This window comes from Stegostoma tigrinum, chromosome 9 (genome assembly GCF_030684315.1).
Source record: "Stegostoma tigrinum isolate sSteTig4 chromosome 9, sSteTig4.hap1, whole genome shotgun sequence".
Lineage (NCBI taxonomy): Eukaryota > Metazoa > Chordata > Chondrichthyes > Orectolobiformes > Stegostomatidae > Stegostoma > Stegostoma tigrinum.
Window position 1 is genome coordinate 8,295,543 of NC_081362.1, and position 27,857 is coordinate 8,323,399.

At 42.0% G+C, this 27,857-nt stretch overlaps 1 protein-coding gene and 1 long non-coding RNA gene across 22 annotated transcripts in view; one reads left to right on the forward strand and one right to left on the reverse strand.

The window, feature by feature from the left end:
- Window positions 1-23,493, forward strand: part of LOC125455167 (uncharacterized) — a 144,583-nt gene extending 121,090 nt beyond the window's left edge. For both annotated transcript variants that reach the window (XR_007248170.2, XR_009446119.1), the window contains one exon: window positions 21,514-23,493. This is a non-coding gene — a long non-coding RNA (uncharacterized LOC125455167). The remainder of the gene's footprint in view (window positions 1-21,513) is intronic.
- LOC125455166 (1-phosphatidylinositol 4,5-bisphosphate phosphodiesterase beta-4) overlaps window positions 1-27,857 on the reverse strand; it is a 477,523-nt gene that overhangs the window by 135,879 nt on the left and 313,787 nt on the right. For 17 of the 20 annotated variants that reach the window (XM_048536853.2, XM_048536856.2, XM_048536849.2 and 14 more), the window contains 10 exons: window positions 26,173-26,383; window positions 22,774-22,867; window positions 18,932-19,011; window positions 18,735-18,819; window positions 18,173-18,263; window positions 15,930-16,025; window positions 15,801-15,821; window positions 12,782-12,885; window positions 10,405-10,440; window positions 3,112-3,253 (listed from right to left, as the gene is read on the reverse strand). In XM_048536853.2, the coding sequence (XP_048392810.1) occupies window positions 3,112-3,253; window positions 10,405-10,440; window positions 12,782-12,885; window positions 15,801-15,821; window positions 15,930-16,025; window positions 18,173-18,263; window positions 18,735-18,819; window positions 18,932-19,011; window positions 22,774-22,867; window positions 26,173-26,383 (960 nt within the window). The remainder of the gene's footprint in view (window positions 1-3,111; window positions 3,254-10,404; window positions 10,441-12,781; window positions 12,886-15,800; window positions 15,822-15,929; window positions 16,026-18,172; window positions 18,264-18,734; window positions 18,820-18,931; window positions 19,012-22,773; window positions 22,868-26,172; window positions 26,384-27,857) is intronic. The other 3 variants (XM_048536864.1, XM_048536861.1, XM_048536860.1) reach the window with 1 other exon arrangement.

Genomic DNA, 27,857 nt, shown 5'->3' on the forward strand with positions numbered 1-27,857 from the left:
ATAGATGCTCCATGTGTTATCTTAAGGAAGCTGCACAAGATTTGAGCCCTGGTTATAAGGAGTCAAGCAATGTGAGACAGAGAGCTGTGTAGCTCATGCATTCAAGGTCACTTGAATCCTCTTGGTCACACTGCCTGTTAGGAACGTACAGGCAGACAGGGATTGGATATTTGCCAGGATGTTTAAGAGAGGCAAGCAGTGCTGGAGTGCTGAGTCAGCCTTGTGTGCTGAGTGATCCATTTTGGACACAGGTGGGGTGATCCTTCTCCTGGTACTGGCCAAGCCTATAGCACCACGGCCAATTCAGCTATACAGGGAGGAGAGGAAGATGACTGGTACAGGAGTAGTGACAAGGGAGTCTATTGTTAGGTCATCTCAGAGGGAAGGGGCTGTCTCATGAGTCAGGCAGAGAGGCAGAGAGACCTGCTCTGCCACTTCCACAGATGGGCCCTGTATCTAGCACTGATAAGGCATCCATAAAGATTGGATGTGAGTTTACTCGTTGAGCTGGAAGGTTAGTTTTCAGACGTTTCGTCACCATTCCAGGTAATATCATCAGTGAGCCTCTGACGAAGCGCTGGTGTTATGTCCCGCTTTCTATTTATCTGGTTAGGTTTCCTTGGGTTGGTGATGTCATTTCCTGCATCGGTGATGTCATTTCCTGTTCTTTTTCTCAGAGGATGGTAGATTGGCTCCAAATCAATGTGTTTGTTGATGGAGTTCCGGTTGGAATGCCATGCTTCTAGGAATTCTCGTGTGTGTCTCTGTTTGGCTTGTCCTAGGATGGATGTGTTGTCCCAATCAAAGTGGTGTCCTTCCTCACCTGTATTTACGGATACTAGTGATAGTGGGACATGTCGTTTTGTGGCTAGTTGATGTTCATGTGTTCTGGTGGCTAGCTTTCCACCAGGATACGTGAACATCAACTAGCCACAAAACGACATGACCCGCTATCACTCGTATCCTTACATACAGATGAGGAAGGACACCACTTTGATTGGGATAACACATCCATCCTAGGACAAGCCAAACAGAGACACGCACGAGAATTCCTAGAAGCATGGCATTCCAACCGGAACGCCATCAACAAACACATTGATTTGGAGCCAATCTACCATCCTCAGAAAAAGAACAGGAAATGACATCACTGATGCAGGAAATGACATCACCAACCCAAGGAAACCTAAACATATAAATAGAAAGTGGGACATAACACCAGCGCTTCGTCGGAGGCTCACTAATGATGTTACCTGGAATGGTGACAAAACGTCTGAAAACTAACCTTCCAGCTCAGCGAGTAAACTCACATCCAGAACCTCAACCTGAGCTACAAATCTTCTCAAAACTCGCTATCCATAAAGGCACCTGAATTGAAGAGTAAGGGAGGAGGTGGTCACTGGAAGTCCCCAGTTAGAACTGACAGCCAATCAGATGCACTTGGCAATGGCAGAGACAATGAAAAGGACCCCAGAAATCCGGAATTACACTGGGCCTTGGGATGAGGTACACAATATTCGTGGAAAAGACATCTTGGGTTGGGGGTTGGGTGGTGTTTACCGAGAGAGGGAGCGAAAAGAGAGTTGGACACCGGTAAACTGCCAGCACAGGTGGACCTGTCGTCATGGTACAGACCTGACTGTAACTGAGTTAATCACAACAGCGACAGGCAGTGGGAACTGAACCCTTCAAGAGGATTGTGGGGCTGGAGGAGACGACACAGATAGAGAGCCCATGAGCCCATAGGGGCATTTAAAAACAGGGATCTATAATCCACGTGATCCAAACGCACCTGTATTTCAGGGTTTTCAAGAGGGAGACTGACATAGCTTTTCAGGCTAAAGGGCTCAGAGATACAGGGAGAGAGCGGGAACAGGGGTCTGAGTTGGATCGAACAAAAACAGACACCGTTGGAGAAAGTCCATGAATGGGCTTGAAAATGTTACAGTTGTGTTTTCTCTCCGTGGATGCTGCATGGCCTACTGAGTCTCTCCAGCAGTTTCTGCTTTTGCTTGTTTCAGCATATTCAGCTCTTTATTTCATATTATTGAGTTGGAAGATCAGCCGTGGTCATATTGAATGCTGCAGCAGGTTTGATGGGCCGAATGGCTCATTCCCATTCCTATTATCCCCATTTCTGTGTAAATTCTCAGAACATTACAACTTTGACACTGCTTACCAACATTTCTCCTTCCACAGGGCAGCTGTGGTGCATGCAATTTATATTAATTTAATGTTACATCAGAGCCTTTTTGCATTTGTAAGAGATATTACAATCCACATTCAAGAGGATTAAACTTTATTTCTGGGCGCTCCCTGCCAATAAATTACCAGCAAGTGCGGGAAAAGAAATAGCCACAGATGCTGAGTGGCTAGCACTGTTGCTTCACAGCACCAGGGACACGGGTTCAATTTCAAACTCAGGCAGTCATCTGTGTGGAGTTTGCACATTCTCCCTGTGTCTGCAGGGATTTCCACCTACAGTCCAAAGGTGTGCAGATTAGATGGCTTGGCCATGCTAAATTGCCCCATAGTGTCCACAAATGTATAGGCTAAGTGGGATAGCCATCAGAAATGCAGGTGTCGGGGATGGGGTAGGGGGTGGAACCTTCTTCAGAGGGTCGGTGTGGATTTGATGGGCTGAATGGTCTGCTTCCTCACTGTAGGCATTCATTGATTCACACATTTCCTTTGGGTAAGATCAGCAAATTTCCTTCCCTAGTCTGGCCAAAGTGTAACTCCAGATCTACAGCAATGTGGCTGACTCTTAACTGCCCTCTGAAATGGCCCTCGTAAGCCACTCAATTCAAGGGCAAATTATGATGGGCAATAAATACTAGCCTTGACAGCGATGCCCACATCCTGTGAAAGAATTAAAAGAGAAAGATAGCTCTTTGGACACACACTGGCTGGAAAAGCCCAAGTTGAGATTTCTGTAATGTTCATTTTGTTTCTATTGGAGGTTGGCATGTTCTATTTAGTATTCTAATTGCTGGCATGAAGTCACATCATTTTATTAGTGAATGAAACGATTGCTATTCTTGTAACCATGTAAAATTCTGCAGACAAAACATACATCAATGCTTGTTCAGAACTTTAATGAAGTTTATATACCTTCTGCTACCTGAAATCCTTGAAATTTCACAGGTTGGGCATAGTTCACCATAGCAGAGAGGTAAGGATGGATATTGGTGGTAGCCCCAACATATGTATAAGACGATACCCAAGCTTGCTCATCTTCAACAGTTATTGTCCCCTGTAAAAATGAAGAGAACATTTTGAACATCAGTTTGTGTTAGAATTCTATTCTGTTTCAGTGAACATAAGAAATAATCTTTCTCCAATGTATGAGCTTACACATTAATAATTGAGGATGGCCAAACAGGATGGTTATGCCACAGGATAAATTAACTGTCGGTGGAAATTTCTGCTAATTGTGGGAATTTGAGGAGGCAGTTGAAATTAAACCTTTTCTTTTGGGTGTTAGAACCATTTTGAAAGCTTTGATGTTTATATTTTCCCCGAAATGTGTACAAGAAACACGCTGTGCATGAAGTGGCACGGCGGCTCAGTGGTTAGCACTGCTCCCTCACGGCTCCAGGGACCTGGGTCTGATTCCAGCCTCGGGTGACTTTCTGTGTGGAGTTTGCACATGCTCCCTGTGTCTGTGTGGGGTTCCTCCCACAGTAAACAGATGTGCAAGCTGGGTAGATTGGCCAGGGGAAATGGAGGAATAGGGTAGGTAGGTAGGTGGGTGGAGTGCTCTTCAGAGGGTTGGAGTGGACTCGATGGGCTGAGTGGCCTGCTTCACACTCTGTAGGGATTCTATGGTTCATAAATTTCCCCTCCCACCCTGGTTATGGATGTGAGATTGCTCGCTGAGCTGGAAGGTTAGTTTTCAGACGTTTCGTCACCATTCTAGGTAACATCATCGGTGAGCCTCCGACGAAGCGCTGGTGTTATGTCCCTGGTTGTTCCTTCTTCAAACTGGCAGAAGATACAAAAGTTTGAAAACATGTATGAACAGCTTCTTCCAACTGTTATGAGGCTTATGAATGGTTCTCATATGTTGCAGTTGATGTCTCTCTGCACCTTCTCTGTAGCTGTAACACTATATTCTGCATTCTCTTCTATTACGCTGATGTACTTATGTCAGGTATGATTTGTCTGGTTAGCATGCCATATAATATTTTTCGTTGTATCTCGGTATGTGACAATAATAAGTTAATTAAAAAAATCTCCAGTGTCTCCCTTTAGAGGAAACATTTTCTCAGAATCTACATTGCCAAGTTACCTCAGGATCTCCTAGGTTTCAATGTGATTATCTCTTATTCTCCTGCACTCCAATTAATACTGGCCCAACCTGTCCAAAATTTCTTCTTAAGTTAACCCCTTTCGTATGTAACTGAAAAGACACAGCTGCAAGGTAAGGTCTGCAGCAAGTCGTGAATGAAAAACATATCTTACCTCATCCTCACCAATCCGCTTACTAAAGGAGCATCTGTTCATGACAGTACAGCTAAGAGTCACCGTCTCACAGAACTTTGTACAGAGTAAATCTGTTCTCACATCGAGGATACCCCCCATTATACTGTGTGTGGAGCTACCACTATGCTAAATGAGGTACATTTCAAACAGATCTGGCAACTCAAGACTGGATGTCCGTGAGGTGCTGTGGTCCAATAACAGCAGCAGAATTATCATTAAATGCAATCTGCTACCTTGTGGTCTGGCATATTCCCCACTTGCCCACGCCCATCAAGCCAGTGGTCGACCCTGGTTCGGTGAAGAGTACAGGAGGACATGCCAGGAACAGCACCAGATGACATATCTCAAAAAAAAGGCGTTAGTCTAGTGAAGCTAATAAATAGGATGATTAGTGTGCCAAACAGCAAAAGCAACAAGTTTTTGACAGAGTTAAGCAATTTTGCAATGAACAGTTCAGATTGAAGCTCTGCAGTCCAGCCACATCCATTTGTACTTGGCAGTAAACATTAAGTAACTCATTAGAGGAGGAGGCTTCACAAATATCCCTGTCCTTAAATAATGGGGAAAGGTGGCACATCAATGCAGGAGACTGAGCAGTTCACAACAATCTTTAGCCAGATGCCAACTAGCTGATTCATCTCCTCCTCCAGAGATTCACAGCATCCCTGATACCATTCTTCACTCGATGTGATTCAACTCCATGCAATGTCAAGAAATGGTTGGGAATACCGGATACAGAATTGAGGGAAATCTCTCCACTGTTTTCAGTCATACCTAGTACAAAAGAAAAGACTTGTGATTATTGGAGATCAGTCAGATTAGCTTCACGTCATCTCCACAGGAGTTCTTCAGGGTAATGTCCTTGACCCAACCATCCTTAGCTGTTTCATCAAAGACTTTTCCTCCACCATAAGATCAGAAGTGGGGATATTCACTGATGATTACACAATGTTAGCACCATTCACAACTCCTCAGATATTGAAACACTTCATGTCCAAATGCAACAACATCCCAACAATATCCAGGTTTAGGCTGACAACTGGTAAGTAACATTGATCCCACACATATGCCAAGCAATGATCATCTCCAAAAGAGAGAATCTAACCATCATCCCTTGATATTCAATGGGGTTACCATCACTGAATCCCCCACTATCAACGTGTTGGGACTTAACGAAAGCCCAAGTTTTGGATTCCCAAATAATAACAGTGGCTACAAGAGCAGGTCAAAGACTAGGCATCCTGCAGTGAATATCTCTAATCCTATCTCCCCAAAAGCCTGTCCATCATCTGCAAGGCACGAGTCAGGAATGTGTTGGAATACTCGCCATTTGCCTGTGCAGCTACAATGATACTCAAGGAGCTTGATATCATCCAAGACAAACTAGCCCACTTAACTGACAGCACAGTGAAAAATATCCACTTCCTCCACCACCAATATAAAGTAGCAGCAGTGTACGCTAGCTATAAGAAGTTCTTCACTAGCTCACCAATTGTCTTTTGGCACTACATTCCATTGCGACTACTGTCTAGAAGGACAAGGGCAGTAGATACATGGGGATAGCACCAACTATCCATTGGGATAGCATGTCCAAGCCATACACCATCTTGACAAAGAAATACATCATCGCTCCTTCAGTGTTACTGGGTCAAAATCCTGGAATTGCCTCCCGAATGGCTTCGCAGTTATACCAACACTACAATGGACTGCAGCAGTTCAAGAAGGCAGCTCACCATCACCTCCTCAAGGGTAACTAGGGACGGGCAATAAATGCTGATCAGCCAATGATATCTGCATGCCCTGAATGAATGAATAAAAAAAAACATATTCAAAGGTAGACACCCTCCATGTAATGGGAACAACATGTTGGATATACAAGAAATGGCTGGGCAGAAAGCAGTAGGCCCACAATAGAGGAAAATTAAGCCCTAGATCTTAACAAGCAATAGCGGCAGATGCATAACACCATCCCTCTGACAGGGTTTGGAAAATACGTTTCTTGTTCTACTCTTTTTGGAGATGGGATGTGAATACCACATGTGCTGTTCATTGCTAATTATGATGGAATCTGAATGGGTTACTAGGCCATTTCTGAAGGCCGTTAAGAACCAACCACATTGCTTTGGGATTGAAGTCAGATGTAGGTCCAACTGGGTAAGGTTGGCAGATTTCCTGCTCTAGAAAGCTATCAGCAAAGCTGCTGGGTTTTCACAACAATCCAGGTCATAGGATCATAGAGATGTACAGCATGGAAACAGACCCTTCAGTTCGACTGATCCACACCATCCAGGCATCCTGAACTGCTCTAGTCCCATATGCCAGCATTTGGCCCATATTCTTCTCAACCCTTCCTATTGACATACACATTCAGATGTCTTTTAAATGCTGTAATTGTACCAGCCTCCACCACTTCCTCTGGCAGTGCATTCCACACACAAACCAGCCTCTGCGTGAAAAAGTTGCCCCTGAGGTCCCTTTTAAAATCTTTTCCCTCTCATCTCAAACCTATGCCCTCTAGTTTTGGATTCCCCCCACCCCAGGGAAATGACTGCCTATTTACCCTATTCATGCCTCTCAGGATTTTATAAACATCTATAACATCACCCCTCAGCCTCTGAGGCTCAGTCTAGCCCCAGTCTATTCAGCCTTTCCCCACAACTCAAACCCTGCAACCCTAACACTTCAACCGTGGTGACATCCTAGTAAATCTTTTCTGAACCCTTTCAAGTTTCACAACATCCTTCCTATAGCATAGAAACAGGAATTGCATGGAGTATTCCAAAAGTGGCCTAACCAATGTCCTGTACAGACCTCCCAACTCCTTTAATCAATGCACTGACCACTAAAGGCAAGCATACCAAATGCCTTCTTCACTATCCTGTCTACTTGCACCTCCATTTTCAAGCAACTATGAGCCTGTATTCCAAGATCCCTTTGTTTGGCAACACTCCTTCCCATTAATATATAAACCCTGCTCTTTTTTGCCTTTCCAAACTGCAGCACCTCACATTTATCTAAATGAAATTGCATCTGCCACTCCTCAGCCCATTGGCCCATCTGATCAAGATCCCGTTGTTCTGTGAGGTAACCCTCGTCGCTGTCCACTACATTCCAATTTTGGTGGCATCTGCAAACTTACTAACTATACCTCCTATGTTCAAATCCAAATCATGTATATAAATAACAAAAAGCAGTGGACCCAGCACCAATCCTTGTGGCACACCGCAGGTCACAGGTCTCCAGTCTGAAAAGCCACTCTCCACGTCCACCCTCTGCCTTCGACCTTTCAGCCTGTTCTGAATCCAAATGGCTAGTTCACCCTGTACTCTGTGTGATTTAACCTTGCCCACCAGTCTACCATGAGGAACCCGGTCAAATGCCTTACTGAAGTCTATGGATCACGCCCACCAGTCTGTCCTCGTCAATCCTCCTTGTAACTTCTTCAAGAGTACTCAAGAGTCATTTCACTATCATTGTTATTGAGAGCAGCATTTTATTCTAGATTTATTAATCAGTTGCATTTTAATTATCTCAGTTGCAGTATACCAAGGTGAGCTTGTTGGCAGGGTAAAAGGCATTTAAGCCAGCAACTGCCTACCTTTCCCCCAATTTAAGCAAGTCTGAGGCGGTCATGTCCACTTCAGAACTTCCTCCCATCACCTCTGGTGTTCACCCAATGGTGGCTGCAGGACATGTTAGCGGGAAGTTCAAAGTAGACTCTGCCCAGCTTACCTGTGGGTTTCTGTGGAACAGGAGTACCCAATCGAGGGGTTTGGCATCAGGACTCAAGATAGACAGGAGGGTGTGGAGAATAGCGCCAAGAGAAAGTAATGAAGGGAAGAAGTCGTGCTTTCCAACTCAGCAAGTTGAAATCTACAACCACTGATCAATGGGATAACCACGGCTCTATTCAAATGGGGTATTTCTGTCATTTCAGTTTCTCATGATGAATAAACTTCGTCACTGGATTGCAAGTTATGCTTTCTCTCATTTTATGCTTCATGCCAATTTTTGGGCACCTGTTCTGCTCCAACAGAACTTGCTGAGGATTCAGATCTCCCCAGATGTTGTTAGACCTGCTGGATTTCGCCAGCAATTTCTGTTTTTGTTTCAGATTCCCAGCACCTTCAGATCTTTGTTCTTCACTTCCTGAGACTTGCTCCCTTTCTATTTGTAACCTCCAGATGGACAATCTCAGCTTCTCATGGGCATTTATGAGGAAGGGACACCGGATCCAAAACATTAATCCTGACTCTTTCTTCACAGATGCTGCCAGGCCTGCTGGGCTTTTCCAGCAACTTTGTTTTTGTTCCTGATTTACAGCATCCACAGATCTTTTAGATTATTTTTCAATTAGGCAGTGGATCCAGTGATGTCCACATCCCATGAATGAATACACAAAAATAACAGTTGACATTAAACATACTATTTATAACTATTTTATTCATGCTTATTATTCTTTTGAAGATTTGCCTCACGTCCCCACTCAATTCTTCCTTCTCCAACAGACCAAGTTTCGCTCCATATGTCTCTCCACATAATTTAGAAGCCTACGTTTTGGGTGCTTTGACCTTCTGTGCAACATTTCCATATGAAACTGTGGATGTCAGTTTGGAGAATAAGTGTAAGTTATCAGGTGGGAGCCAGCTCACCTAATCCTATCATTCACTGCCCTGCAAAGAAGTATATCAACTGCCTGAAATCTGTTGGCATGCTCTTTGAAGAAAGTGCTTCCCATCTCTCTCGATTTGAGACAGAGATATCCACCCACACAGTGAGTTATAGAGAAGAGGAGAGAGTGAGAGACAGAGGGAGAAAGCCAGAGTGAAAATGACAGAGTGAGTGAAAGAGGGATAAGAATATTCATCGAAGGTCCTTGTGTATCCCTGAAGGGTTAGTGACGCAAGTATATTGGTGCAAGGCTTGAAAGGGTCATCATCCTTTTGGCAAGCAATGGTGCATAGATTGTCACGTAAATACCAATAAAAATATACAACAAGAAGGAACATTAGACAGATGCGTGCATCAAACAGAAGTCTTAGAGTTCAATTTGAGGACACAGGGCATATGGGCGATGACATCTTGTTAGACTAAAGAGAACCATATGTACCTCAGATGTCATGTCTCAGAATGTGTACCAGAAAGATCTGTTCCAGCTTATTTAAGTTTAGGTTCCAACAACTCTACAAGGGATCGCAACAGTTTAAGCAGCTTAGAAGCAGCAAAGCCAAACACAGCAGGTCAAGCAGCATCAGAGGAGCAAGGAAGTCGACATTTTGGGTTGAGATCCTGGAGTCCTGATGAAAGGTCCTGTCCTGAAACGTCGATTTCCCTGCTCCTGTGATGTTGCCTGACCTGCTGTGTTCCTCCAGCTCCACACTGTATTGACTGTGACTCCCAGCATCTGCAGTTCTTGATATTTTCTAAGGTATATATTTGAAATTGGACAGGCAATCCTGAACGCATTCAACAAATGTTCATTTACACTTGGCATGCTTTGAAAACAAAAATTTTCAACACCTTGAATAAAAAAGGCCTTCTATCTGCAATTAGATGGTACAATCTTCAGGGTCCGGCAACTGAAAATTCAATTTGACTTTGTTGGCATTTTTCATAGCAAACTGATGTTGACTGATTATACTTCTTGTAAACAGAACTTAGCAGATGTGATGTGTCCATAGACAACTTCACTTTTCCTGCAAATGGCCGTCTGTAAAATGTGTAATTTGTGGAGATAAGCGGATGATATCTTGGCAGTGCAATGGTATTGATAAGGCAGACAAGGCAGAATTGAAAGAGTGTAAATGGTTAATCTGCAATTATATCCTTCCACTTCTGAAAAACAAATTATGACAGTGAACCTGATTTATTGAACAAAGCGCTAAACTTTCTCAAAACAAATGATTAAGCAGAGCCTACCTTTTTGCTATTGTCCTGTTCAGCATCTTCGATTACCTACAAGAGAAAACAGTAGCTGTTTTTCATTCATCCTCTCCTAATGAATAGTTACACATGCATAATTGATTTAGAATGCTCCTAATTCATGACCATTTCTTGACTTCAGCTCTGAAAGGCGAGTGCAGTGAAATTGCAACTGAGAGCAGTTTGGATGTTATAAGGAGTATGGGGTAAAAATGTCAAATAAAATATTTTTAAAAAATCAATATTCTGAGAGGAATAGAATTTAGAAAACCACAGTCAACCCAAATTCGAAGTACAAGTACAACGGGAATAAGTTTTTTTAAAAACTAACTCCTGGTTGTATGTGTAAAACTAAAATCTTGACTTGAACAAAATATTCCATAAAATGTTCATTTACTTTTAAGATTATTCCCATTTTCCTTTTTGATTGATTTTTCTGTTGATTTACAATCTGCTTTTTTGTTCATTATATTGACCTGTAACTGCTGTTAATATTGGGTACTCTGACGAGGGGAGAACATCAGTTTTTGTACATGACAACATGACAATGGCAATACTGCCTCCTCAAAGTCCATGAAAATCAGTGTTAACTCTCTTCAGAGACAAAATTTATCAGTGCACTTTCATTTTAAGCAAATTGGTTAATGAGTCTCTAAAATTGTGTGGGCCCTATCGTGACCTAACGCCGCACTGTTTGAAAGGCCGTGGTGTAAAACCAAGTTCTCTTGCTGGGGGATGGAGCCGTTTCTGGCAACAATTCCATGCCCTATCTGTGTGCGAATACTTCCCAAGATGCTTGGATCACAATATTAAGACGAACAGTAATGGCAGTGAAAGCTCCCAAATCCCATACTTGGTGTTCAAAATTCATCGAAAGCAACACTGTCTTGAAATAAATGGGATGTATCTGTATGCATGTTAATCTGGTGGTAATCTGTCTCCCACATATATTGTTCACAAGACTGCACATGACACAAGTGCAGACCAGCCTCTCCCAGGTGGAAACTAGTACTTATGTACGAGCCCCAGTATTTCCCTAATTACTATCAGTTGCCTTAATCACATCAGACCACGCACATATACACAATCAACTGACACAGCAGAGTCACAGATTCACAGAATTGGTACAGAATTGGCAGAGGAAGGCCACTCAGCCCATTGAGTCTGTATCAATTTTATTCCCTGGTGGCAATCTCCTGCCTCTTCCCATATCCTGCACACTGTTTCTATCTGAATAATCACCCAATGCCCGTTTGCTGTCTCATCTGAAACTAGAATTTGCAACACCAGCAGCAATGATCAGCTGATATGGGTGAAGGGGTTAGGAGCTGAAGTTGGGGAGAAGATCTTATAAAATCCTTCCATTTTGCCTTGCGTCTAGATTGGGCTGGATGTACCTCTGATCACCTGAAGGCTTCTCAAGGCTGTTGCAAAACTCTCTGGGTGTCACACCAGCAAAGAAAGATGGGCAACTATATGATGTCTTTCATGACTTCAAAGCGGTGTCCAGTCAATGAAGTACATTTCTGAAGAGTGTCCACTATTGTGGTGTTAATGGCCATAATACCATCGTACAATGATGTTAAACTTCACCCAAGGTTTGGAATAAGTTATTTGTTTGCACAGTACATGGCTGGGTAGGCTGGAACCTTTTCACTGGAGTTTAGGAGGTTGACAGGCAACCTTACTTAAGTTTATAAAATAGTGAGGAGTGTGCATAGGGTTAATGGTAGTTGTCTTTTCGCTAGGATGGGGGATTTGAAGACTGGAGGCATACTTTTAAGGTGAGAGGAGACAGGTTTAAAAAAGACACGAGGGGCAGTTTGTTTTTTAATACAGAGGGTGGTTTGCACGTGGAATGAACTTTCTGAGGAAGTGGTTGATGTAGGCACAGTTACAACGTTTAAAAGATATTTGGATAAGTACATGAACGGAAAAGGCTTGGAGGGATACGGGTCAGGAACTAGTTTAGTTTGGGATTATGTTTGGCACGGCCTGGTTGGAATGAAGGGTCTGTTTCTGTGCTGTATGACTCTATGGCTCTGTGTCAATCAGTTTGGACCAGTGCAGCATTGAAATCTGACCGGTTCTCATAAATACCGGAACAGCAAAGACCTCAATTTTTCCTGTAACATACCGTTTAACAGTTTACATACAATCACCCCAAGAGCCGTATTAAAGTAATTGATCAGAGAGTTAACAACTGCACTCACATACAATATTGGGATGATTTATACAGGAAAGTCAAATAAGATATGCCAGTAGAAATTAATTCTCTGTGGCTTTCAATAATATGAAAATATTAGAAGTTACAGTAAAAGAGACAATAAAACATTCAATGTTAAACATTCAAACCCAGAAATACAACACACACCTTTTTCACGCTATTTATATGAGCCTCCTTCTCTTGATTAATGTCATCGACAGAAAGTTGGTTATCGAATTTCAGCTCAGGATGAGCTTCCTCGTTTTGGTCAACTACACACGGAACAAACACCATTATTATCCATTTCAAATAAAGTGCAACAGGGTTGTAAGACTAGTAAAGGTGAAAGTAGTTTTAATTTATAACACACCACATCCATAAGAAAACTCAAGGGATTATAATGCCACGGTACAGATGACAAGAATGTTTGTGGTATCCATCAAGTTGCATGTTGCTTTTCCCCAGCCATTTTTAAATAGTGGCCTGGACTGTCTTGGTGAAAATCTTACCACTTCAACACCTTCATAAGTAAATGACTGCTGACCACTTTGCCTACTGGTGACCAAACGTCTTAGTATTAGTAAAATCAGGAACTGTGTAAAGGGATTACTAGAACTGACAGACTAGGGAGTATATTTTCCTCCAATCAAATAACAGAGGGAGGAACAGCCATGACCATATTGAATGGCAGAGCAGTTTTAGGGCCGCAAGGCCTACTCCTAATTTTCCATGTAAATCCCGTTTCCTATGTGGAATTTTCAATCAGTAACATTTCCCCAGGGACTCAGTTTTCAAAGCTCATGATGCCTGATATTACAATTCTGTTGTAAGGGCCAAACAAAAGTCTGGCTGCTCAGTATCCCAGTGATAACAAAGGCTTAATTCTTCCGTGGAATGCCAAAATCTCATCAAAACTTCAGTCTGATTTGAATTGGAGGGAAGTCCAAACTTCATTCAGGACCAAAAATGGAATAATCATTGCTATGATGGAGAAGTGCAAGGCCAAATTTAGTGAGTGGAGGGTAGCCAATTGTAAAAGGCAGGCAACTTACCAGATAAATGTGAAGTTGCCCATGGTCCCAGAGGGCTGCTCTCTCTTGAGAGAGATAAGACTGGTGGTGCATTTTTAATCTGAGGGTCTCCACAGCTCAGGTGAGGTTGAGAAGACAGAATCTTCAGGGTAACCTCAGCTGGTGTGGGGTCTGAACACTATCTCAGAAACCAGCCATCAACTAGCACACCCACTTAGAGGTGTGCAGTGTCAATCACCTGGAAGAGCTAGAAGAGGCAACTCAATTGCAAAATAAATAGCACAAAGGGAAGGCACAGAAAGGATTACTGTAAAGTAACAGCGACAGAAATCCTCAAAGCAGCTCTGCCCACAGTTGCTGGTGACTTTAAATCTTTTCATTTCTTTCCTCGCTAGGTCCGTAGAATCCCTACAGTGTGGAAGCAGGCCACTCAGCCCATCGAATCCACAACGGCCCTCCAATGAGCATCCCACCCTGACCCACTCCATCCATGTAGCCCTGTGTTTCCCATGGCTAATCTACCTAGCTTACACATCCCTGGATACTGTAAGTAATTTAGCACAGCCAATCCACCTAACCCGCACATCTTTGGACTGCTGGAGGAAACTGGAGCTCCAGGAGGAAATCCACACAGACACGGGGAGAATGTGCAAACTCCGCAGGGACTGGCAACTGAGGGTGGAATGAACTTGGGTACCAAATGCTGTGTGTCAGCGGTGCTAACCACTGAGCCACTGTCCTGCACGCTCTTATCAAAAGTTGTCAAAGAAACAGATAAATCATATCCGATGTATCTTCTTTTACATTGATCAACTTAACAGGCCTATCCATCAAAGCCACTTGCATAAAGTAATGAAAGTCAACAAAATCACACTGAATGCAATCATCAGCCAGAATGTAGCTCACTGTGTAAGGAGATGGGAGTTGATGCTGAGCAACTCGCAAGCTGTAAAGGTTGTTGAGGCAGTAAAGAGCACTAAGACATTTTCTTTGAGCTGTTCCTCAATCGTTGATACAGGTTTACAATATACACGGTGAATAGCTGATTTTAGGGTGTGTTATAAAATAGTTACTGTATAGCGCAGAGTTTTAAGATTGAAAGCACCCAAGAAAAAGGCAAAGTGCGGCTACACCAGCAAAATTCGTTGGAGTAGTCTGAACCAATGAGTGAAATTAAACTATTTCTACAAGCATGCAAGTTTTATTTGCCTGTCAAAAGGCTCAGACACCAGCAGTTCTTAAAGAAGTGCATGTTCTCATAAAATGTCGTGTGCATGACTATTTCTCATTCCAACACCTTCTGACATGCCCAGGATTGCTGCAGGTGTTCAGGACTGACAGGCTGTGGTTAATTGAGTGTCATATTATTCAAGTTACTTGAGTTTTTAAAGCAGTTGGTGATTCACTCTTTCTTTTTACCTAAACACATCGTTAATCACAGTGATAGCATCAATATGAAACAGTTGGTTCTATTTCATTTGTATCAAAGAAAAATTATGAATAAATAGGTCTCTCAATTTGGCTGCTCAGTCCAATTACATTGGACCGTAAGTTCTGCTCACACACTGTAGTTTGATACACCAACATCTTTAAATAAAAGTGATTTCAGAAAGGATGGATAATTTTAGTTCTTTATCCATATATTAGAGTTTTGTGCACACATACATATACAGAAAAGTCGGCCTAAATTCTCAATAGGATCCACCACAAGAGTGCTGCATCTCATTTAAGAGTGAAATGGTGCAGTCAGATGACTAAATTAGATTAAGTCAAAGTGTTATGGAGAAAACAAGCCAGAGACAGGGTTTAGAGGTTTAAACAAATTAAGCCGATGTTAAAATGTCAAATAAACATCAAAATTCGGTCCAGTTTTTGTTCTGACCTATTATGTAATTGACGTTGCTTTACATTACTTGATTACGTGAGATTACTTTTGGGAAGATTTCCTTCCTCTGACAGAACTGGCGACATGCTTTCTCCATTAGTCACTGAAATGACTTGCGTGAATTTCAGACTTGAGAAAACTGAGAGAGTTTAAGTGCTCCAAAATGTGTCACTTCCAAAAGATTACTACGGTACCTCCAACACTATTCGAAGATAGGAATAAACCAGTTTTTTATCAGACCCAATTATTTATCCACAGCTACTTTTCTTACCAGAATTCGGAGATAGGTCAGCTAGAAATGTAGGACAAGAAAAAAAATACAACCATTCAAACTAATTGCTGTCATGGACAATAAGTTAAAAAAAAATCAATGCCAACATTTTTAATCACATTTAAATACCATTTTCTGTTTCTTCCTCATTTTCATCTTCAAGCATAGTAGCTGGACTGGTTGCTTCCCCTCCTTCCATTAACCTTCTAAAAGTTTCAAGTTGCTCTAAAAGTAAAATTGATTTATTAAATATTAGACAAGTAGTTAACCGACAGAATTCATCTTTCATTTTTTTTACACTACAGAGGCCTCCTGCAATGTTATGCTAACGGGGGTGGTTATGCTGGAGGTGGGATATCTTTGCTGAATTTCCAAGCTGCAGTTGAGTTTAATTCACACCACTCTCCTGTGCTGCTGTTTGAATTTTCCTAACATTAAAAGAAGTGTGTTGATCAACTTTTTGAAATTGGTTGAAGTCTCAGAGATTTTTGTGTGTGTTTCAGTCAGATCACTCAATTAAAAAAAAAACAAGAGTGAAGATGAAACTGGATTAAATATTAAACTGGAACTCCCTCTCTAATGGTATTGCTGGTCTACCTAAATCACATGGACCACAGTGGCTCAAGAAGGCAGCTCTCCACCACCGTCTCAAGGCCAACCTGGCATGGACAATAAATTGTTATGGAGTCAGTGATGCCCATGTTTCACAAGTAAATATAAACAAAGAAACTAAAACAGAGATTGCTGGAAAAGCTCAGCAGATCTGGCAGCACCTGTGGAGAGAAATTCAACTAAGAAACTGTTCTAAGGGTCACTTGAACTGAAACATGGACTCTGATTTCTCTCCATAGATGCCGCCAGGCTGGCTGAGCTTTTCCAGCAATTTCTGTTTTTGTTTCCGATTTCTAGCACTCACAGTCATTTTGTTTTATTTTTATAAAATGATAAGGCAGATTAAAAGCACAACATAAGATATGCAGCAAAACTGTGACAAAAATTTCTGAAGAAGAGTCTAAGCCTGAAAGGTCAGCCTTCCTGCTCTTATGATACTACTTGGCCTGCTGTGTTCGTCCAGCTCCACACCTTGTTATCTAAGCAAAACTGTGATTAGTTTTGAATTCCATTTGTTAACTGAATTCAGAGTCTGATCTTGCAGGCAGTTTAAGTGTTACATCAGAAGATACATTTGCCTTTGTGTGTGATGCATTTCCTTCCTCACTCCATAGCTAATATATCAAATAGTGGAACTGTAATTTCCTGCTTTTGATTTGATTCATTATTGTCACGTGTACGTAAGAACAGTGAAAAGTTTTGTTTTGCATGCAGTAAAGGCAGATCATGCCAAAGATGATGGAATGTAGCATCACCCAACTATAACCAAGCACACTGTTACAACAACAGGTTCATTTTGCCTCCAACATCACTTGCGCGGTTGGCTGGTCTGTCTTTTATTGCCTGTTGTAGAGCTTGAACCTGGGTCAGCAGAAGATTATCTAGGTCTCTAGATTAACAGTGCAACAATGATAGCACTGGGTCCGGACCTCCCCAGTATATCACTGGAGAAAAAGAAGTTGAGAAGTGACCTTATAGAGGTTTATAAAATAATTAGGGGTACGGATAGGATGAATGACAGGTGTATCGTCCCTATCGTGGGATTTTTCAAGACTAGGGGGACACATTTTTAAAGCGAGAGGAGAAATATTTAAGAAAAGACACAAGGCGCAACTTTTTTTTTAAACACGGAGTGGTTCATGTGTGGAATGAACTCCGAAAGGAAGTGGTGGATGCGGGAACAAGTTAAAACATTTAAAAAACATTTGGATAAGCACATGAATAGAATATGTTTGGAGGGATATGAGCCAAATGCAAGCAGGCAGGACTAACTTAGTTTGGGATTATGCTCGGTGTGGACTGGTTGGAAGGAAGACTCTGTTGCTGTGCCTACAGCTCTATGGCCCAGGAATGAAAGTCAAGGCATAAGTGATCATATATTTCAGTTAAAGTTCATAGACCTACAAAATACAAATTAATTCAATGAGATCTACTACTTCAGACGTATTCATCTATTGTTCCATTTTATCTTACAAGTTGTAAACTCAAGACAACTGGATTCTGCGGGTGTGGAGCTGGATGAACACAGCAGGCCAAGCAGCATCTCAGGAGCACAAAAGCTTTTGTGTTCCTGAGATGCTGCTTGGCCTGCTGTGTTCACCCAGCCTCACACTTTATTATCTTGGATTCTCCAGCATCTGCAGTTCCCGTTATCCCTGAATTCTGCAGGTATTCACCAATACCGACACCTGTTCCAAGCCCCTCTTGTTCAATCATCTAGGGTTAAGAGTTTTTCAGATATTACTCATTACCAAACTTACTTGACTCTACTTCAGGTTTTAATCTTTTATTTTTGATAAGTATTTTCCTTTTCAGATCATTGGGAGATGGCAGAGGTCGGCCAGCTTCAAGCTGTAAAGCAATAGAAAGGCATTGAGTTTATATAGTGCATTTCTCCGCCACAGGATATCCTAAAGTAATGCAGGAAACACAGCTAATTTGGGCTTAGCAAGCTCTCACAAATAGTAATGTGATAATCATCCTTTCTTTTTCGATTGCCGGGACACTGGGGTGGGACTCCCTGCTCTTCATCCAAAACTTCTGAGAAGACAGCTCTTTCGAAAGCCAGCACCCCTGACAGTGCGGCCCACCCTCAGTGTTACGCAGCAGTGTCAGCGCTATTGATTTGTAATGTGCTCAGGTCGCAGAGTTGGGGCTTGAACCAACAATGCTCGCACTTCGGAGTCAAGAGTTACCAGTCACACAACCACAGCAGACATGATGGATGGGTTCACTGCACTGCCTGTCCATCACGGCGCTGTGTAATAAGTCTAATTTCCAGTGGCTCGTAACATTATACGCGCATAAAAATGGTAATCATACTACGTGGAGTTCATGGGCCTGCTTCAGTAAAAGCTCTCCAAAGATTTCTTCACAGTACTTGGCCATCTTGTACTGCTGGGGTTTACTGTAAAATAGGAATAATTTATCACAGTCACATGATTGTGGCTTCGAGTTCAAAAAACACAACTGCATTAACAGCAGGAGCCTATGTTGTTGAGCTTCATATAAAATCTTACCTGCAGTGATTTTCAAAGGACAGGATAACAGGATAATCAGAAGTCACAAATGCAGTTTCTTTGATGGCTTGAATTACATCCTACCAACAAAACAACATTTTCATTACACATTTTAAACAAAGCTGGTATAATCTCTGGCTTGTCAGAAGTCACAATGTCCAAAGCTTCCAGAGTTTTGGTGTGAGAGAGGAATCGCTGTCATTATTGTCAATCAGCCTGTAATAATTACACTGTAATCATCGATAACTTGGTGTGAAAGCCAGAAGATACTCTCAGGATAAATGATTAATTAATTGATCAACATATCTGCAGCCAATAAATCTTTAAGGAATAGGGTTCAGAGGCCACAATCAAAATCAAAAATAGGAGTCTGGAACCTGTATGACATCTTCATTTGACGATATTGTCTAAACCCACCCAGGAGGGAATTCGGAGAGCAGGCACATGGCAAAACTATCATCTGCAATTCACCCTCTAGCTCACACACCACCCTCTTCAGAAAAGCACCCTGCTGATCCCTTAGAGTTCCTGGGGCAAAAACTGGGAAATCCAACAGTTACATTACAAGCACAGATTACACAAATGAAGATTGCATTCCCTGGAATTCAGAAAGTCAAAGAGTGACTTCACTGATGTTTTCAAGACATTAAGAGGAAAAATCTGGAAGTTTGGAAATAAAGGATGAAGGGGCAATTAAACAGTTTGGACACCTTCAGTAAAAGGTGCTGCCTGGATAATCTGCCTGAGAGGGTGGTGGAGAACGTTCAGAAGAGATTTACCGGGATGCTGCCAAGTATGGAAGGTTCAATTACTAACTGTTCAATTACTAACTGTAAAACTGAGATTAACACTAAAGCAGTCAAAGAACTATTAAACTTAGATGGATATACAGGCGCTCCCCTAATTATGAACTACTGACATTTGAATGCTCATACTTATGAACAAGATCCTGTAATAATAATCCTGGGGAAAAGACACCTACCCTTAACCCTATCTATACATGTCATGACTTTACAAGCCACTATCTTTCAAGTCACTTCCTATACTTCAGCAGAAAAAAGTCCCAGCCTATCCAGCCTTTGTTTAGAACTCAAACCTTCCGTGCCCGGAAACTTCCTGGTAAATCTCTTCTGAACCGTCTCCAGCTTGATAATATGCTTCCTACAATAGGGCAACCAGAACAGGACACAGTAGTCCAGAAGAGGTCTGCAAGGTAGTAGATCAGCCATGATCTCAGTGAATGATGGAACAGGCTTGAGAAACTAACTGGCCTCCTCCTGTTCCTATAACTCCCTAACAGTATGTGGGCATATCAACACTAGATGGTTTAAGCAGGTGGGTCACTATCATCTCCTAACCACAATAAATGTGGGCATTAGAGATGGCTACATTGCATGATCCAACAATAAAAAGTGAGCTTGTAATTACGAAGGTTTTTTCTTTTGTTGCAGTTAACAATATCATCTGTTGTCCTTTGTAAGGTTAACACCAAGCAAACATTTCCAGACAATTCCTCATGGTAGACATGTGTTAAAGCCAGAACACACAAGTCTAAATTGAGGAGCAAGTGCCTTAGGAGACATCTGAGTGTTTTTTTCCTCCCAGAGGGTGGTAGATATATAGAACATGCTCTCTGAGAGAGTGGTGGAGAACGTTCAGAACAGATTTACCGGGATGCTGCCGAGTATGGAAGGTTTGGCTTATAAAGAAAGGGCTTTTGTCGCTGGAGCATAGAAGATTGAGAGGTGGCCTGGCAGAAGTTTATAAAATCATGAGGGATATAGATAGAGTCAATGACAGCTGTCTTTTCCCTAGCATGCGGTATTTCATGACGAGCAGCACATTTTTAAAATGAGAGGAGAGAGACTTAAAAATAGCTGAAGGGAAAACTTTTTACACAGAGGGTTGTTCGCCTGTGGAATGAACTTCCTGAGGAAGTGGTGGATGTGGGCACAGTTACAGTGTTTAAAAGACATTTGGAAAAGTACATGAATAGGAAAGGTTTGGAGGGACATGGGCCAGGAGCAGGCAGGTGAGACTACATTAGTTTGGGAGAGAGATAATGGGAACTGCAGATGCTGGAGATTCCAAGATAATAAAGTGTGAAACTGGATGAACACAGCAGGCCAAGCAGCATCTCAGGAGCACAAAAGCTGACGTTTCGGGCCTAGACCCTTCATTAGTTTGGGATTGTGTTTGGAATGGACTGGTTGGACCCAAGTAACTGTTTCTGTGCTGTATGACTCTGCGACCAATCACTTTGCAAAACTGGAATGCAACATTTAGAAAGTCACGCTGTTTTCTGTGGACGCAAATCTAAGCAGTTGAATTTAAGCATTATTCATTTAAGAAATTATCCTGTCATTGTACGGTTTTCCCATTTATCTAAAGTTTGAACAGTTACTGACACAATTTGATTCATAATTAAATGGGAAATCCAGAACAAAACATTCCCGTGGTAAAGTCATAAATTTGTTATGCTCAGTTGTGAGTTATATTATTCTTCACTGAAGCAAGTGCATTTTTCCCTTACAGGCATTTATTTTTGATGCTTCATTTTGATGTTCTCTTCTTGATTTCAGAGAACCAACTTTAAAAAAGAAGACTTCCATTTGTCCAGCATAACAGGGTAGATGCAGGAAGAATACTCCTCAGGACAGGGGCCACGGCCTACGGATATGGGGTATTGCATTTGGGACTGGGATGAGGAAGACTTTCTTCTCCCAAAAAGTGCTGAGCCTATGGAGTTGCTACCACAGAAAGGAGTTGAGGCCAAACACTACGATTTCAAGGAGTTGGATATAGCATTTGAGGCCAAAAGGATCAAAGGGGATCAGGCTATTGAGTTGGATGATCAGCCATGATCACATCGAATGGCATAGCAGGCTTGAAGGGCTGAATGGCCTACTTTTATTTTTTATTTCATGATCTCATTATGTTTCAATTGCAACGATGAGGTACCATTGAAGCATGATCACTGTTGGAACATAAAACATGCAGCAACTAATTTTTGCACAGAATGATTCCTCAAAGAGTGACAAAACAAATGAAAAAGATTTTTTTTAAAAATTTGTTGTTGGGATGAGGGCATCACGAGCTAGGGTTGCATATATTGCCCATCCCTAAATACCCAGAGGTTAGTTAAAAGTTAACTGCATTGCTGTGGGTCTGGAGTCACATGTAGGCCAGTCCAGATAAGAATGGCTGATTCCTTCCCTAAAGGACATTAGTGAACCAGATAGGTTTTTCGTGACAACCGATGATGGGTTCATGGTCTTCATTAGACTTTTCATTCCAGATTTTCTTTCAGTGAAGTTGAATTTTGTCATCTGGCATGGTGGCATTTGAACCCAGGTCCCCAGAACATCACCCAGGTCTCTAGATAAACAGTCCAATGATCACTAAGCCATGGCCTCCTCATGTTGGTTGAGGGATGACCTGATCTCAGCTGAGACAGTGCAGCAATCCCCAAGTAGTGCATCAGAGGGATACAGGCCAAGCGCAAGCAAGTGAGACCGGTTTAGTTTGGGATTATGGCAGGCATGGGTTGGATGGGCCGAAGAGTCTGTTTCTGTGCTGTGTGACTTGAGGAGTGTCAGTCTCATTTATATGCTCAAGATACTGGAACCAAGATTTTGACCTGCATCTGAAATAGCCGATCACCACACTTTTCAACATGTGAACATTTATTGAAATAGCCAGGGTTAACTTTCTGACTCCCTGTGGGCAGGGCTTGTTGGCAAGTCTGCACAGCTGGAAAGTTGACACTCAGAACCCAACTCATGATACTGTAGAAAATCAACACATTGTTCAGTCAAGATTATTCCAAGCAGCAACTTTACCTTAAAAAGAATATCTGTGCACATGGCCTTTCCATGTGTTATTATTGGTTCCTGGTCCTCTCCTTTTCCATCCCAACAATCTAACTCTACACATCTGGTTAAACAAAGGAAAGAAGCTATAATGACATGAAGTTCACTGAACAGCTCTTAAGAAACAACATATGTAATGTTCATTCATAATAAATGTATTTCTGTTCTGAATAAATGCTACCAGAGACACTGCAGAACCGTCACTGCAATTTGTGTCTCAGTTCACCATCAACATATTAATCGGTTAGAATTACATCTTGATAGTATTTATTAAATGTGGGCGAAGAGAACCCCCTGCTAATTATTAATGTACAACCTGCACCTGAATGCACAAAATAGTCTTGATAATAAAACTAAAAATTAATGAGTAAAGGTCAATTTCTGGTTCCCTTAAACCTGACACAGCAATCATTATCCACTGAACAATGTTTTGGCATCTGTTTTACCCCATTCTTCAATTTGCATTTTTTCGGCTTAAAATAGACTAACAAACACGTCGCAATGGAGCAGAAATGAATTTGATAGGAATATGCTAACTTCACGAATTGCAGAGGGCAATTTCAGCTGTGCGTGATCCCAACTGAGTTATCGCAAAAATTTGTGACCAAAGACTGCAATTGAAAAGAGGTTTTATTAAGTAAAATTATTAACAAAAAGCAGTGTAAACTGAAGACAGATTGCCATTTGCTATGGGAGACAATATCTGTTTGTCTAGCTTATGGAAAGCCAAAATTGCACTAATTTTGCATTTATATTGACCACAAACACAAACTGCAATAATTCTTAAAAATACCCTGCCACAATATAGTGCTGGAATGCTCGTGATTCATCTGATGAACATCAAGCAGAGAACCAAAGCCATATCCATTAATCATAATCCTTATCCTTCAAATTTATAGATTTTATCCACAAAACTCTTCTGTTGCAGATTCCTTGCCATGCACATCAAAAGTCCTTGCCCTTAAGCTATGCTACTATTCCCTCAGTGTTTTGTGAATGCATAATTTACAAGGCACAACAGCTGTAGTTCTTTCAAGGGCAATATTTTTCAGGCTGCCATCCATTCAGTGATCAGCACTGATAGGCAAGGTGATTTAGCAGTTTCAGAACATCTGCTAAAATACAATTCACAGCAGCGCCTTCAGTCTGTGGTTCAGTCCACGAGGAATTCCGAAAAAAAAACATGCTCAGAGGGTCAACACGGCTGTACCGTACAGAAAGTGCAGCAGCTAGAGTTCAGCATTGCTGCTTGTGCTGCTGGTGAAACGGTGAGGTTACAGACTCCGACAATACAAACATGTGATACGTGGTCAGCGCATGTCACCATTGTTTGTGGTACGGTCACGTTAAGTGTAATAAGGGAAAAAAACAGCACAATTGCATTGGCTGGATATTTCCAGGTTACTACAACATGAACGTGGATGTAGAAATTATGTAAAAACAGACTGAAAATATTGTCAGCAAACCTTCCAGATATATTAAATATTGTAGTGTTTAAAATGAATAAGGCAAAATTACCACAGTCTTGGCCTGCTCTCTCAGTAAAGAGAGAGACGACTGGTGGTGGGTTATTCTGGGGGTCACCACAGCTCAGGTGAGGGGAGAGGTTGAGGATAGTCCTTCATGGTAACCTCAGCTGGAGCAGGGAGTGAACTCATGCGGTTGGCATCATGCTGCATCACAAACCTGCTGTCCAGCTCACTGACCCCAATCAACACAGCAAAAGCAGATTTAAGTGTTTTACACTTCAGGCACAGCTGACTATACTTCTATTTATTCTGACAAATGAATAACCTTTGAAAAGGTTTGGCTTCTCTCAAACTAGGCCATGCATATAAAGGGAGTTGATCCAACTTATTGCAGAAAGTTAACAGTTTCTCTCGATTTTAAGTTGGATATGGCTTTGGTTCTCTGCTTGATGTTGGTCACATCAGTTATGAAAATTCCAGATCTACAGTAGTGGTAGGGTAGTTTTAAGGGTTGTTATAGTTTGTGCTCATGGTCAATATAAATGCAAAATTATTGCAATTTCAGCTTTCCTTAAATTAGACAAACAAGTATGACCTCCCATAGCAAATGGCAATTTGTCTTAAATGTTCACCGTATTTATGAACAATTTTAATTTTAAGTTGATGGAGAACAAAACAAGAGTAGGTGCAGCAAGTGACTTTTCAGTTACTTGTCTAAACTAAAACAGTTTCTTGTCTTCTCGTCACTTTGAATGAAATGTGAGGGAAATGGCTCAGACCCACTGAGACTGTTGTGGTAGGAGACAAGACGGCTGAGGGGAAATATGGTTGAAAATTCTGTGTTAATACAATATAGACAGGCTCAGTCAGAGCAAATCAGGTTGATAGGAGAGACCACAGTCAAGAGGGTGCAAGCAGAGTTGAGGGAGCGAAATAGAGCAAACATTACAAAGAATGGTCACTGTTTGAAAAATAGCTACCAGGTTGGCTTTAAAACAGGGAGAATAATGAGAGTTGAAAATGCAAGTGCCTGAAGAAAACTAAAGAACCACAGACTAAGCAACAGACTGTCGACATGGAATGTTGATTCCGGGTGTTTGTTTAAACTGCTGATTCTCTTGTAGCTTTTCACTTTCCCTTTCCTACCTCTTTTATTGTTCACTGGCTTCATCCTTATCTTTTACTCTTTCTTCCCTTTCTGTCCCCACCCTGGGGTTCTCTGATGAATGCCCATCCTTGTTCCAGAGGAGTGCCAAGAGAGGTGATGGGGGAGGGGAAAGGGGAGATGAAGTGCAGAATTCTTCAAACTGGAACAGGAACGCAGTCACCCTCTGGGAAGATCAACCAGATAGGCCTACAGCAGCAGATGTTCCAAGTCATTGTGAGCTGCTTTTTGGCATCGCCAACGCCCAGGATACGAGATCTTTTCTGGGGAGAGGGGCTGAGGAGGTGGCAGTGGGGAAGAGTTACAGGGGGTTTGCTGGGAGGGATTGATGGGGATGCTGAGCTCCACAACACCATTTTCACGAGGCAGAAGCATAAACCCAGCACAGAAAAAAAGCCCCAAAGACCTGTGGCATGGTGGAAATCTGAAAGAAAAACAGAAGTTGCTGGAAAAGCTCAGCAGGTTTGGCAGCATCTGTAAAGAAAAAGCAGGGTTAACGTTTCAGGTCCAGTGACCCTTCCTCAGAACTCAGTATCTGGCTTCACCTCCCTGCACAGATTAAACAAATCTAATCTGTGTCCAAAACTCAACAGGACTCTTAGGGGGCAATGGGACAAGGTGGGAGAGTGATGAATGAAAAATTAGACACAGAAGTCACATCATGTCTTTCTTCATCTGTACCTCAAGAACTGATATAGACTGACCGTAATCTTTTCTAAGTATTTTGAGACAAACCTGCAGCCTGACAAAAGGACTTGTCTGTACATCTCGACAGAGGATTTCCCTCCAAACTGCCTGCCTGTGAGATACGTATTGTGTGAAGAACTGATAAAGTAATGGGACAGGGGGTGATCCATCTCTTGGTACAGGTCCAAGCGGTCAAGGAAGACTGGTGCATTTTCATCAGACATCAGGTACCTGCAGAACCCATCGCATGACATACTCGCTGGAAAACAAAATTGGTCAGTTTAATTCAAATTAGAACAGTTGATGGAGAAATCTGTGTCAATGCAATGTTATGCGCTGATACTGCATTTCTAATTAGGTCTGTGCGACCAACCAGAACTGATTAAAGTGCGACATTTGGGCTCTCTATTGAAAATCTAATCCTCACCTTAACAAAAATAACCAATGATATCCGTGTTGCGCAGAAGCTTATTCCTCTGCATTCTGACAAGAATGTGTTGCATTGACAAGGGCGATCCCACGCACCTCAATGCGAAAAGGTACACACTCTATTCTTATTGGAGCAATAAGGTTTAAAACTTTGGTCATGTAAGTGCCACTTGTGATGCTTTCATGTGCAGTTCTTCAATTCTTGAGAAGTGATTGACTATTCACCGATATCAGTAATTTGACACTATCCAGCATGGGAAGATTGAATTTGGAGTGATTTATACCAAGGCTATTCACTTCCTGCTGTTCTTTAAATTCCAAGTTGGGGAACCATTGACTGGTTCCCTCTATGCCCTTCATAGTCTTGTAAAGCTCAATCAGGTCCTTCCCTCGGCTTCTCAGTTCTGAGGGAAACAACCCCAGCATATCTACTCTCTCTTCCTAGTCAAATTGCTCCAGCCCAATGTGACAATGTGGTAGAGCAAAACTCAAAACTGCAGATGTTGAAGATCTGAAACAAAAACAGAAATGGCTGTAGGAGCTCAGCAGGTCTGGCAGCTTCTGTAGAGAGGGAAGCACAGTTAATGTTTCGAGTCTGGTGACCCTTCTTCCTACAGTCATACAGCACAGAAACAGAGCCTTCAGTCCAAGCCGAACATAATGCCAAACTAAACTAGTCCTACCTGCCTGCTAATCTCCTGTGCAATCTCTCAAATCCAATCCCAACTTTCCTACAGTGTGGTGACTAGAGCTGCACATTGTACCCCAGCTGTGGCCGAACCAATGTCCTACATAGCTCCACCTGCCAGCTCTTGTTCATTGTAAAGACTAGTATCCTACATGACTTTGTAACCAGCTGTCCTGTTTCCTTCAAGGATCTATGTGAACGGATACCAAGATCCCACTAACTCTCAATGCTACTCAGGGTCTTAACATTCACGAATTCTTGCCTTGTTACTTCCCACTTGTCACTTCCTTGTCACTTCTCACTTTTCAAGATTAAATTCTATTTTCCTTTCCGGCCACCCAGCCAGCCAGGTCTATATCTTCCTTCGTACAAAGCTTTCATCCTCACTATTTACCACATATAAATTTTTGTGTCTTCTGTGAACTAACTGATTTAACCTCCAATATTCTCACCTGAATCATGAATGTGCACATCAGACAGCAAGGGATCCAGCAACAAATCCTGCATTACACTACTGGTGACAGGCATCCAGCCACAAAAACAATCTTCAACCTGCACTCTGCCTCTGGCTACTAAGCCAATTTTGCACCCAATTTGCCAAACTCCCCAGATCTTA